This window comes from Salarias fasciatus, chromosome 14, assembly GCF_902148845.1.
Source record: "Salarias fasciatus chromosome 14, fSalaFa1.1, whole genome shotgun sequence".
NCBI classification, from domain to species: domain Eukaryota; kingdom Metazoa; phylum Chordata; class Actinopteri; order Blenniiformes; family Blenniidae; genus Salarias; species Salarias fasciatus.
Window position 1 is genome coordinate 1,627,443 of NC_043758.1, and position 13,590 is coordinate 1,641,032.

The 13,590-nt window shown below is 48.3% G+C and overlaps 3 protein-coding genes across 4 annotated transcripts; 1 reads left to right on the plus strand and 2 right to left on the minus strand.

The window, feature by feature from the left end:
- Nucleotides 1–54: 54 nt before the first annotated feature.
- Nucleotides 55–7,719, minus strand: rnaset2l (ribonuclease T2, like). The gene is made up of 9 exons (XM_030108444.1): nt 7,602–7,719; nt 4,240–4,444; nt 3,955–4,022; nt 3,789–3,843; nt 3,580–3,647; nt 3,316–3,429; nt 2,835–2,883; nt 2,659–2,733; nt 55–586 (listed from the first exon to the last, which is right to left on the minus strand). Exons 2-9 carry the CDS (start codon nt 4,438–4,440, stop codon nt 383–385), a joined length of 834 nt encoding a protein of 277 aa, XP_029964304.1. The 5' UTR covers nt 4,441–4,444; nt 7,602–7,719; the 3' UTR covers nt 55–382.
- Nucleotides 5,819–9,381, plus strand: cox7a1 (cytochrome c oxidase subunit 7A1). Its single transcript, XM_030108445.1, has 4 exons — nt 5,819–5,900; nt 8,256–8,342; nt 8,563–8,647; nt 9,165–9,381. Exons 1-4 carry the CDS (start codon nt 5,886–5,888, stop codon nt 9,221–9,223), a joined length of 246 nt encoding a protein of 81 aa, XP_029964305.1. The 5' UTR covers nt 5,819–5,885; the 3' UTR covers nt 9,224–9,381.
- A 347-nt stretch (nt 9,382–9,728) lies between these two features.
- Nucleotides 9,729–13,590, minus strand: chp2 (calcineurin-like EF-hand protein 2). 2 transcript variants are annotated; one of them, XM_030108895.1, is made up of 7 exons: nt 13,423–13,590; nt 12,695–12,767; nt 11,961–12,041; nt 10,857–10,978; nt 10,708–10,769; nt 10,119–10,241; nt 9,729–10,027 (listed from the first exon to the last, which is right to left on the minus strand). In XM_030108895.1, exons 1-7 carry the CDS (start codon nt 13,487–13,489, stop codon nt 9,947–9,949), a joined length of 609 nt encoding a protein of 202 aa, XP_029964755.1. In that variant the 5' UTR covers nt 13,490–13,590; the 3' UTR covers nt 9,729–9,946. The 2 variants fall into 2 exon arrangements, with proteins under 2 accessions (XP_029964755.1, XP_029964756.1); XM_030108896.1 differs by having other exon boundaries at nt 9,862–10,000.

Below are 13,590 nucleotides of genomic sequence, written 5' to 3' on the forward strand. Positions count from 1 at the left end.
TGGCAGAATGTAAGTTTGGTTGAAAAGTACAAATTAGAAATATGAGTCCAGAACGTCTAGGCAGAGCTTCGGTTTAATGACAATAAAGAAAGAACCACAGCAGACTCCCACTGAAGAGCATAAACATCTATAAATTGGGAATAAAACAAAGATTTGTCAAATAAGTGGTGTAAAATTCTGAATATTCAGGAACAGTGACTTGGAGACGTGTCCCTCAGGGATCTGTCTTGGGACCCTTGTGCTTTATCTCTGATGAACTTAAAATGTATTTTATTGAAGAATCAGATCACAGGTAAATACTCCTTAAACAGGAGTGTAGACGTTTGAAATGTAAGTCTTGGATCGGGCCGAAGCGTCCGGCGTCTCTTGGTGACGGTTGCTTTTAGCCGCAGGGCCGGAATGGCTGCTGGTGCTCGATGGGGACGTAGTAGAAGGGTTCCTTTGAGGGACACGGATGTCCGGGAGACGTGGACGAATCCAGAGCAGACTTCTCCCAGAAGCCTCCTCCTGCCTCAGCGTGGGAGTCGCAGCCCACGGTGAGGTTGCGGGACAGCGGGATCTTCACCTGGAACCACACCTGTCGGCCCTGTGGGCGGAGAATCACAACACACTGCAAAACATCCCTCACTCAAGGAGCCTTGGTCGGTTATATCCTGGTTTCTTTATTTTATTTAGGTGGTCGGTTGGTCGGTTATGTGAAGTTATTGGTCACTTGGTTATATTTCGTGTTGATTTGTTGGTTATATCCAGAGTTGTTGGTTGGTTATATGACAGATCATTTTTGAAAATGACTTATTTTTTTAAAAAGGGCAGCTCAGCCACATGTTTAAAGGTGCATTAAGGAGTTTTTCAACCTTAAAAATACTTTTTTTCCACCATAAATATGTTACACATTTTTAATGATGTGTACAATGTGCCCTGACATATTAATTACAAGTAGGCTACCTCTAACAGCGCTAAATTGTCACTTGAAAGTTGCAGTGCCGGTCCGGCACCAGCATTTGTTTGGGGAGAATTTGAAAGGAATGACGTAATGCACGCTCCGGCTGGCCTGATTTAGTTAGGTTTCGTTTTGTCCGCCATTACTCCGCCAGATGCTTAGTGAGCAACAACTCAGCAGGAGGCCAGGATCTTCCAGAAAGTAAGAACAGACTGGCTTCTAGCACTGCCACAGCTCCACACAGACTCCACCAGGTAAAAGAAACTTAAATCTTACTCGAGCGCTACTAAAAGAGCGAGGAAGGAGTCCCCGTCTTCCGTGCATGCAAGCCACAGGCACGAGTTTTTCACTAAGCTGCATTACGCCCAAGGCCTGCAGGGGGCGCTGTTTCGCATAAAACGTAAAACACTCATTGAGTTTTACACTTTTTTAAATGAAATTAAGTGCAAGAGAAAACAATTTCTTAGTTTTAAGCTTTTTTTAAATGAACTGAAGTACAAGATGTAAACAGCTCTAAATTATACACTTTTTTAAATGAACTTATTTCAACGTTTTATAAATGAACTAAAGTGCAAGATAAAACAGTTTTTTCTGAGTTTTACACTTTATGTGAACTACAGTTTTTAAATGCTTTCATTTTAATGATTATTTATGAACTAAAGTCAAAGATAGAACAGCCCCTGAGTTTAAAGAGTTGCTCTTATTTGTGCTGCTCTCGGATCGGTGCTCTTCAGTTTCTCGGTCTTCTGCAGAGTTTGCCGTCGAGTTGACTGAAGGAGTTTTGTTTTCCAGCACAACAGCGTCAGCCTCTTGTCAGACTCTCGTCCACAAGCTTCGCTCTGAGGTGTTTCAACAAATTATTCGTGGCAAATGAACAGGATCGCGCACCTCCTCTAGCAATATTAGCATTGCAGAGTCAGCATTCTGCAAAGCTCGGCTCGTTTTCCCTTATATAAAGTAACTTCCACACCGGCGAAGTTTTGTTGAGAGGAGCAGCCGTTCTGGATTCATTCCTGTTGTCTCTGCTGTGGATGAGACTCATGGAGAAGTCAGCCTGCTGCAGTGTAGCTCAGCGCCCGTCAGCGCCCCCTCCTGGAGAGGAGGGCTTCTTCCTCGTTTGTGTTTAACGGCAGCTTACGTCCCATTCGGCTGCACTACCGCCATCTGCTGGTGAGGAGGGCTTACTATGAGTGGGATTTTCTTGCCGACACCGATACCTGGTATCGGTACTCGCACATCCGTACTTGTTGGTTAGTGGTATGTAGGATTGTTAGTTGTATATATTGGTTATTGGTATATATGGGTTATTATCGGTTGGTCAGTCACATCCCGTGTTGTTTAGTTGGTTATATGCCGGGTTCTTGGTTATATTTACGAGTGGTTGGTTGGTTATATTTAGGTTTTCCGTTTCTTTGTTGTGTCCCAGGTTATTGGTTGGTTGATTGGTTGTATTCTCTCAGGTTATTGGTTGGTTGGGCGACTGGTTGGTTGATTGGTTGTATTCTCCCAGGTTATTGGTTGGTTGTATTATCAGTCTGCAGCCAATCTTCCTCAGTGGCAGTAATGCTTGGAGGTTGTTAAAAAAAAAACAATGTGAAAACACTGAAGACAGTCCACCGTGATGGTGTCTGGGTTGTTTGACTGTCAGGTTAGTGACGGTGGTGTGATTCCTCCAGAGAGGAGGTGGAGAAGCAGCGGTTTGTCCTCAGTGATCTGACCTGCTCGTCTGTGATGCACTGGATCTCCGGATGGTCTCCCAGATGAGGCGCCAGGACTCGGCGCACGTCCTCAACCTGAAAACAGACGTTTGTTAATAGAGGAGACGGGATGCTCAGAGTCCTGGTCACCTGGTGTTCAGCTGGCCGGTCGTGTGCTTTGCTGGTTGTGGAGACACCTGGTAGGGTTGATCGCAGGATGGGGTGATGCCGGCGTCCTCCAGGAATCTGCAGAGGCAAATTAAACTCAGTTTATAATTTTTCACTGGTTTCATCAGTAATTTGAAACCAATATGAAAACTGAAATCTGATCCAGTTCAAGCAGCCGCTCACTGAAAAGGTCACAAGGTCACACAGTGTCAATGAGACAGAGGCAGAAGAAGAAAGACCCAACTGGAAGGTTTGTCATCAGCAGAAACAGAACTGGTTGTATTTCGTGGTGTTGGTGTGTGGTCAGTGGTGTGTGTGTGTGTCGGTGTTGGGCGCTGTGTTGATTAACAGATGTGGTGAAAGTTAAGGCTGTGTCCGGTCCCTCCACTGAGTTGGCTCTCATCATCTCCACGGAGGAGACGGGCCGATGGAAAGTGGTGATTTCAGTGTTTCAGCTGCTGCGATGCCTTCAGGCGACGCTCGGTTCGGTTTCTGGACACGGCGGCTCACCTCTGGATGTCCAGCTGAGCTCGCAGCTTCAGGCAGATCTGGAAGTATCTGAGAGGAGAGTTCAGTCCTTCGACGCACGCCGCCGTCGAGCCGTGCTTCTGCCACTCCTCCCTCCTGAAACACATCGCATGACGCGGCTCGAAAATGGATGGAAAACAAGGTGGTTTGAGGAAAAACCACCACAAACACGAACATGAGATTGGTTTTCTTGATCCGGTCCCGTCACGCCCGTGACCTCCTGCTGTGCCGGTTTTTGTCAAATACCAGAAGGTGAAGCTGGTCCTGCTCTTCAGGAGCGACGGCCATTCTTCACTCAGCTCCTCCTCCAACTCCTGAAACACAGTTCTTCATGTCCCAGACGGCCAAAATGCAGCAAACTGTTTGCATGTTCACTTGAAAACATCATGAAAACTGGGTCTCAGTGTTTTCTACGGTGCCGGGTGGACCGGGCGATCCGGTCGGAGCGGACTCACCTGGACGTCTGAGGGGAACATGGGCCAACACCTGCAGCAGCTCTGCGTCTGAGGCCTGAGGACACGACCACAACATGAGCGGCTCATCAAGACGAAGACAGAGTTGAGAGTGTGTGTGGAGACTGATCCAGCCCAGGACAGGCGCTGGTGTGTGTTGTGACGGTACCACAGTCCGTGGATGGTCCAGCCGTTGACACTCGGTGGGATTCTGCACAGCGACTGGTTGTTCAGAGACTGCAGAGGAAACGGGAGTTAGCAGAGCAGGAGGAAAGAGCCTCGGAGGAAGAAACTTTCTGACCAGGAAACAGCCTGACAGGAAGAAACAATCTGGACAGGAAACAATCATCATTTTCTTTCTTGTCATCATCTCATTTCCTTCTTTACTTCCTCTCCTCTTCCTCTTTCCTGTGATGATAATGATGATGATGATGATGAAGAGGAGGAAGCTCACCAGGCAGAAGCCTCCGGGCCACTGCAGGGTGAACATCAAACACCTCCAGGAGCAGAAGGTCTTCTCGTCCTGCAGCGCCGAGCCCCGGCGGCCATGTTGGTCCGCCTCCCTGGCTCCTCCGGCCGTCACCATGACGACGGATAGCCTCAGGAGCAGCAGTGCAGTGCTCACCACGACCAGCAGGGAGCAGCGCATCTCCATCACACTGCACAGAGGACAGGTGGGTGCTGTTACAGACAGGCACTGAGTACTTTCATTACTTTAAAGTCAAGTTACAAGTGTTTGGTTTGTTGTTGGATGAACACGATTCACTGGAGCAGTACAGGTCAGACTATTTACTTTACAGTACAGTTACCTACAGTTCTGAGTCTTGACGACGTTTTGTACTGTTTGAAGCTCCGGGATCGAACCGGTGTGCGACGGTGCAGAAGGCTGGTGCCAGGGCTTCACACTGACTCACCCTGCTCAAAGCAGAAGTGAGCCTTCCTGTTTCCTGTGCACCTGACAGCTGGAGCTCGGGTTAACGTGGTGCACCTGAACGCCGCGTCAGTTTATAGAGCAGATATCTTTCAGTTCAAGTATAAAATGAGGCGTTCAGGTGCTCAGCTGAGTGTGGGTCAAATCTGCTCTGCATGATCCCTCCGATTGCTTTCATTATCCTCACATCTTTTCCATGTCCTGCGTCTTTTAGGGTTTCTGTGTGTTTTGCTCTCGCTCTGCTTTTTCCTTCACATGCCTCCCATCTGAAAGACTTCCTGACCCAACTGCAGACGCTTCCCTCAGAAACCGGAGGCTCGGGTCACCAGCTGGACGAAGATTTCTCTGTTTCTACACTTTTTTTTGTTTTCTGGAGTGATTTCAGCCTCAGTAGCAGCAAAGCAGCAGGTGCACTATAATCTGACTGGAATCTGAATGAAATCTGATGTCAGATTTTACTGGAATCTGACTGGAATCTTAACAAAAATGTGACTAATTTGACAAAAGTCAGACTGTATTCTAAATGTGACTATTAACTGACTATAGTCTGATTGAAATCTGGCTGTACTCCGGCTGTAACCTGCTCTCTGAGCCTGGTTTCTCTCACTTCTGTGGCGTTCTGTGTTTCTTGTCGCCTGTTTCTCAGCCGTCTGTGACGTTTTTGTCGGCGTCCATGTTCATTCAGCTCATTTAATGTGTGTTTGGTCAGGCATTCAGGTACGTTTCACGGTTTTTCTGAGTCTCATTTGCTTCTTTGGCTTTGTTTTGCGTCTTTCTGTATTTTTGGTTTATTCCACAGGTTTTTACTTTTGATTAATCACATGTGGAGGAAACAGACGAGAACAAGTTTAGTAAGACGGCAGCGATAAAACACACGACAAACCAGAGGCGCCTTTTTAAAGTCTGCATTTAAATAAGATTTGTGTCCAAAAATGAAATTGTTCTCGTCATGGGGATTATTTCCAGCTGAGGATTGTGGGAGATTCGGCCTCCTGTCGACTGCAGACAGTTTGGCCTCTGCAGCGGATCGTAGTTTGGCTGCAATTCAATAACACTGATACTGTGTGTGTGTGTGTGTGTGTGTGTGTGTGTGTGTGTGTGTGTGTGTGTGTGTGTGTGTGTGTGTGTGTGTGTCCTTGTCAGGGTGAAGTGAGGTAGCACAGCTCAACATGAATCGCCTCCTGGTAACTACCGCTCTGATTTCTCTGTTTTCGCCTCTGACCTTCGTCACTTTCCGCTTTTCGTGTGTGTGTGTGTGTGTGTGTGTGTGTATTTCTCTTTGGCTGACTTTAATGTGTTGGATATATAAATAGAACTGAGATTAATTTACTAAACACACACACACACACCTTCGGCTGCTCTGCTCTGACCTTTGTATCTCTGCTGGTTTACTGTCTGTGTCGCACTTCACCAAGTTGTTTCATGTTGGTTCACACACTCTCACACACTCTCACTCTCTCACACACACTCTGTCACACACAGACTGACAGGACAGTCCCTTCTCGTCCTTCCCGTCTCGCTGTAGCTCCAGAGCTAACTCTGCTGAGCCTCCTCTCTGGGAAACCGTTTCAGATTTGATTTCGAACCATTTGTGGTGTTTTGTGTGTCTGTTTACACGACAGCGGTGCTCGGAGTCACTGAAAACACAACTTTTTGAAGCGGCGGTGGTGAGGCGTCGTTCTGTTGAGACGTGGTGGAAACGCAGAGCGCGATCTGCGTGAGAACGTCTCGTCAGTAAAGATCCTTCCTCCTCAGTGTTTCCTTGTTTCCCCTCCGGGGGGCGTGTCCTGCGTCGAGGAGCTCGTCTCATTGGACGGAGCTGTGCAGAGGACACGCTCCTGTCTGATTTGAAAGCTGTCCAATCAGGAAAAAGAGACCGGCGGATGACATTCAGGACTCCTCAACTCTTCCGTTCCGGGGAAAAAAGACACGTCTGCCTTCGTTACTGCAGCTGGTTTCATCAGCTTCCAGAGTCTTGCTGTTCTACTGAGGACATTTTGACACTGAGGACATTTATCTGTTGGACATTTAAACTTCAGGACAGATTGGGATAGTTTGAAGACTAGTTGTCTGTTTTTATTTATTCATTTTTTTTGCTTTGTGTTGAAAGAGTGAAATGTGTTGTTAATGTGTCCTCCAGAGTCTCCCAGGTCAAAACTGACGCACACACACACGCATGCACACACACACACACACACACACACACACACACACACACACACACACACACACACACACACACACACACACACACACACACACCACTCCTCTCCGCCTCCTGGTTGGCTGCAGTGTGCCACTCGGAGGCTGTGATTGGCTCGTGCCGCCGTCCTTCCCGCCCCCCCGGGGACCTCTGTGTTAAAAAGTCTCGTCTTTCTTAAAGAGACACTCGCTGCTGCCGACTGTACTAACTTCGCCAGTGAAGTAAAAACTCCTGACATGAAGACAGGAGACGTCTGGAGCGAGACGTTTCTCCTCGGAGACGTGAGACTTGTTGAATGTGGGAGTCCTGATGAAGCCGATGTTTAGAGAAAACTCCGTCTCCATAGAAACGTATTGAATATGATGCAACTCCACGGCAACAAAGGAAAATACAACTTTCTGAAAATGCTCCGTCTCCATGGAAATGAAAGAATATGCACATTTTTTTTTAAATGATCCAATTCCATAGAAACTTGGAAAACGCAACTTCCCAGGAAAGACGCAACTTTTTGAAAAAGCTCTGTCTCCACGGAAACAGGAAATTGAAAGTTTTTGAAAACAGTACAACCCTGTCTAAAAAGCATCTTTTTGGAAATGCTCCATCTCCATGGAGATGAGACGAACCTGAACCTTTTGACGGCGCTCAGCTGTGTGTGTGGATGGGTACCGAGCAGTGGACTGACCTCAGGTGGTCCTCTGACGGAGGGACGGCGAGCGAAGCGTCTCGGTGTGGATTCGGTCCGGTCTGGATCTGCTCTGAGTCTCAGCAGGTGAAGACTGAGAAAAGCTTCCTTTCACTTCCTCTCCGTCTCTGCCGTGATGCTCAGAAAGTCTCACGAATCAGGAAGTCGTACCAGCGGCACCGCAACTTCCACTTTTTCAAATATAGAGGCCCATTTCAGAAGGTCGCTCTTCACAGGTGTTCAAATGATCTGTTGCCATGGTGATTCCCTGGGCCGCTGCTGGGGGCCAAAAAAACTGCAATTCTATTGAACTTTAATTTTCCCGTAGGGTTTGTAAACATGGTATCATGAAGCCTCAGCAGGTCTTCTCTCACAAAACTCCAAAATGGACTTTCATTATGGTGACGGACAACTTTAAAACTACCAAGTCCAGGAGACTCTGGACTGGAACCAGGACCAGGACGATCTGGACAACACAGAACTGGTTTGGACCGGTTTCTAAAAAGTTGTGTTTTCTCTGAGAACCGTTGTCATGTAAACGGGGCCTCTGAGTGTTGTTGGTCCTTTTTTTTTTTTTTTTGTCCTCTTTCGGTCAGTGAGCCTCAGTTTGACCACCAGCACTGAACAGAGCTCTTCTCTGGTTTCCGTTTCCAGAAAGTTCCCGTCGTGGCCGTTCGGGCCTTCAGCAGCTCGGCCAGACAGCTGAGGAACAAAGTGCCTGAAGCCCAGAAGCTCTTCCAGGTGAGGCTCTGCTCTCTGATTGGTCCAAACATTCCATCTCACTTCAGCTGCCGTCCAGATTATAGAGCATCTTCCTCCTCTAACATCAGACTATAGAGCATCTTCCTCCTCTAACATCAGACTATAGAGCATCTTCCTCCTCTAACATCAGACTATAGAGCATCTTCCTCCCACTAGTTGCGGTGATTAGCCTCCTCAGATGTCTTGTTGTGTTTCTCAGGAGGATAACGGGCTCCCGGTCCACATTAAAGGAGGAACTGTGGATGTTCTGCTCTACAGGGCGACCATGACGCTAACCATTGGAGGTATGTGTCACGTGTCTTCTGGGACGGAGCTGATGGAGCCAGACGGTTCATTAGTGTTTTCAGGGCCTCTGAGCTCCGCTGGTGTGAGAACCGACCCTGCAGTGCAGGGACAGCTCAGCGTTTGGCTTCAGAACGTAGAACAGGGTCTGAACAGGGTCTGAACAGGGTCTGAACGGGTCTGAACGGGGTCTGAATGGGTCTGATGGGGTCTGAACGGGGTCTGAACAGGACTGAACAGGTCTGATGGGGTCTGAACGGGGTCTGAACTGGGTCTGAACTGGGGATGAACTGGGTCTGAACTGGGTTTGAATTGGATCTGAACGGGTCCCAGCAGGTCTGATGGGGTCTGAATGGGTCTAATGGAGTCTGAACAGGGTCTGAACATAGCTTGAACGGGGTCTGAACGGGTCTGAACTGGGTCTGACGGGGTCTGATGGGGTCTGATTTGTCTGATGTGGGTCTGAACGGGTCTGGACGGGTCTGAACGGGTGTAAGCTGGGCTGTGTCTCCTCTGCAGGGACGGGCTACTCGCTGTACTGGCTGCTGGTCGCCTCCATGCCTCAGAAGAAGGAATAGGGTGGAGGAGGTGGAGGCCCGGCTCCGCCCGATGCTCCGTCTGGTGGGTGGAGAACCACCCGGGATCCGGCTCATTCGAGTGTTTGTTCTGTGTGTTTCTGGAGAACCTTCTCAGCTCCTTCAACGTGTGAGAAAATAAACTCCTGGGAGTTTTCAGAGTCGATGTCTCAGCGCCGTTCTTGGATCAGACTGATTTATTTATATAAATCATTGATTACTGTGCTGATCTTAAGATGATGAAGGACAAAAAGACACCAACAAACTTTTCAAGATTGCAAAAACAAAATAATGAGAAACTTAGAACAAATTATTAAGAACTCATTTATTCAGCTTCAGTCAACAATTCAAGTTTCCTTTAGAGCAGTGTGTGTGTGTGTGTGTGTGTGTGTGTGTGTGTGTGTGTGTGTGTGTGTGTGTGTGTGTGTGTGTGTGTGTGTGTGTGTGTGTGTGTGTGTGTGTGTGTGTGTGTGTCAAAGAGAGATCAGCAGCTCCACCTGGTGGATTTAGATGGGATAACATCTCCTGATCTCGTCTGAATGCTCTTTAGAATAAAAAAAAAAAAATCAGGGAAAAGAAATAAAACTCCTCAGTGAAGAACAGGCTGCTGTCTGGAACACGAGCTTCAGAGGAGCTTCAGAGGAACTTTAGAGGAACTTCAAAGGAGCTTCAGAGGAGCTGCTGGCTGTGTGAAGAGATCAACCCGGCCAGCTGAGGAGTCCAGCTTCACTTCAGGAAGCGAATGCTCATCTTATGATCGATGTTGACTTTCTCCAGCGACTGCAAACAGAAGAAGCACGGTGCAGCCTGAAGGGGAGGAGTCAGAACTTTTCTCTCTTCTCCGGTTTTTCCTCTGACAGTTGTTTCCGCGACTGGAATGCGTCGGGAGCGGACTGACCTTTCTGAACTCGTCGAAGGAGATGGCGTCATCCCTGTCCAGGTCGGCCTCCTGGATGGCTCGGTCGGCGATGCTCTGCAGCTGCTCCTCCGTCACCTGCAGCCCCATCATGGCCCCCAGCACCTGTCAGTCACAGCGGCAGCCAATCACCAAGCGGGACTCGAACAGACTCCTCGGTGTACCTCAGGGCTTCATCCTGGGCCCGGTCTAACTGTTAGATTTATGGGATTGACGCAGCTGTAATGATTATTATAGAGGCCTTCAATATCACTTTTTCAGGGGAGATTATGACCTTCAACCTCTTGCCGATACTGAGTACCAATACGAGTACTTAAGAGACGTCATCAAGACTAATATTTAGGCAGACACCAGCGATACGCTGTGTTACTATGAACCATCTGCACACACTGTCTCTGTCAACGCTCCGTCACCTCCAACAGGCACCGAACTGTTAATGAGTGGATCAGACAAACTTCAAACATGGAGCAGGTAGCATCACTGATCTGTCCAGGCGGGTCTCTGGTCTGAGTCCCTGATCCTGGTTGCACCCTCCCAGTCATCTGTAGTCGCCTGCTGAGTTGCGACCGACCTGCAGGAGTTCGTCTCTGGAAATCTTCCCGTCTCCGTCCTGATCGTACATCTGGAAAGCAACTGGACACAGACATGTGGTCAGCGGTCTTCCTGGTTCGCGGTTCGGTCAGCTGAGGAGCGAGCGCCGTGGACGGTGTGGACACTGACATCGGAGCTTCCTGATGGGGCTGTTGGCCTCCTGCTGAGCTGCGTCTCTGCTTCTCTTCACGTCACTGGGGCGGAAATGAGCCAGGACCCGGACGAAGGACGGGAAGTCCACCGACTGTTTCCTGAGAGGACAAACCAGCATGAGCAGGCAGCAAGCCAACGTCCTGTCCTGAAAGTGAAGAGCTGAGCCAGTTTGACATCGACTGGATCAGACTGCAGAGGTCCGAACCGACCAGAAGGAACCACCTCTCAACTCAATAAAGTCAGATGATCTGCTGCAAACATCTGGATGCAGATGTGAAGTCTGTGGAACTGAAGAGCGTTCCACCCCATGTAGACCATAGATTTCAAGGGGAAACAGCAAACTTTCTGACTCCGTCTCCATAGGAACGTTGTAAAACACAACTTTTTGAAAATGTTCTGTCTCTGTTTTCATGGAAACAGAAAAAACCCAACTGTTGTAAATATTCGGACTCTGTCTCCTTGGAAACTGGGCAAAACACAACTTTTCAAAAATATTTCCATGGAAATGGAGGGGAAATGTCAAAGTATGTCTTTAAAGGCCTGTACAGAGCATGATTTTTGGATCAAAAAAAAGATAATGATGGTGAGAGAATTGTGGTGAAATCGTTGGTCTTGGCTCTAAATCCATAGTTCTAACTGAAACCGGGTCAAGGATAGTCAACGTCTTTATCTGGGACCAAAGATCAGCTGAGATAAAATTCTTACAGTGCCAGAAATGTGTGGCGATGGAGGGACTGGTGCTGCTGGGACCCATGGAGGAGTCTGTGTTTCAATGCTGGGTTTATCGGGCTTCGTCCCCGAGGAAGTCAAACAGTGAGAGTCAACCAGCGGGTCAACCAGCGGGTCAACCAGTAGGTAAACCAGCAGGAAAACTACTGCTCTGTTCATGCTTTGTTCGTAAAGTTCGGCACTAGATCCACGTCTTTCAGTGTGGCGGGTTGTGAACTTGGATTGAAGATGGTTCAAACTGCAGCGTCTGAACAGGCCTCGAGGCTAATGCTAGCTTGACGCTAGCGCTGCGCGTTGTTCCGTTCTGAAAACAGGCTGTGACCGCCAGGTCTAACATCATGGCTGATTTACCCTGGGCTGAAGAATGCTGCGATGATCCGATCTCCAATCGGGTTCAAGGCCAGCTCTGAAACGGCTTCCAGATCGTCCGACCTGACACACACACACACACACACACACACACACACACACACGCACACGTTTAATACTCAAGGCAGTCTGAGTCAAGTGAAGGGAAACTGTTGTTCAACAGCTTGAATTTAACGAGGTACTTTTATTTTTCCACAGCTCGTCTAAAAATGGCCTTGATTGTGTGAAACAGATGTTTTTCCTCAGAAACAATAGTAGAATCTAAAAAACAGATTCTCTCTGCTTTAAACGAGGGTCAGTCATTCACTGAGTGACGTCAGTTCACTCATTCATACGATCCAAACGCGAGACGTGAAACGTGTGAAAGAGTCAAAACAGGTCTGACCTCCTGAGAGAGCAGAAACCCTGACCCACAAGGAGGCTCACATCTGGGCCGTCCTCCAGCTGGGGTCCTGGTCCAGAGGTCTGGGGCTTTAAGGTCCTCCAACAGACGAGGTAAAGGTCCTCTACCAGAGCTCTGAGAGCTTGAGGTTGTAGAAGTCATGGGTTTGAGGTAGAGGTCCTCAGACTCAGGGCTGTGGTTAAAAACCAAAAACTCATTTTTCAGAGGACCTCAGGATTCAGATCAAGGACCCAAGGACTCCTCTGGAAGAGGTCCAGACCTGGAGGGTGATCCAGATATGGACCGTTGTGGATTCTCTGGACTTTCCACCAACCTGAGTTCTCCTCTGTTGTCCCTGTCAAGGAACTGGAACCTTTCATGTAGACGCAGCAGGTGAGCAGCAGAGACTGAAACACACACACACACACACACACACACACACACACACACACACACACACACACACACACACACACACACACACACACACACACACACACTTTATCACACTGAAACATTTCGGCTGCACTGAAGACAAACACATCCTTATCTTTTTATCAGCGAGGACAGCTCAGGGTGTTGTCTCTCAAACACACACACACACACACATACACACACACACACACACACACACACACACACAAACACACACACGGGTTTAGCAGTTGAAATCTGCAGGGAGAAGCTGAAGCTTCATAACTGAACATGTTGAAGTTATTTTACCCGTTTCTTAAAATGTGACATCAGCTGAACTTTTTTTATATATTTGTTTCCATGTTTCTCCAAACATCTGAGGGAAAAGCAGCAAGCGAAGCGTTCCTCCTGTCTGTTCTGACTGAAACCACTCAGTATTTCCTCATTCGATGCTCAGACTACTGCCAGAGAAGAATTACTTGTCGTGGATGAAGCTGATTCTGATATTTCTGAGTGATCACAGCTGAATGAGGGATTGTGACAGCCGACACCTGGAGGCTCGTCTCAGCCTCGTCGGCTTGAAGACGCTGTTAGTGAGACGGACAGAACATTCAGAGAGAACCAAGACGGTTCCAGATCTGAACCTACAGCCGGTCTCCTTGATCAGCTGTTCTCCCTCCGGGATGGTGTCTACGCTGCTGGAGCCAATCCCCATGTCTCCTGGTGTCTCCAACTGTCTCCTGGTGTCTTCTACTGTCTCCTGGTGTCTCCAACTGTCTCCTGGTGTCTCCAACTGTCTCCTGGTGTCTTCTGCTG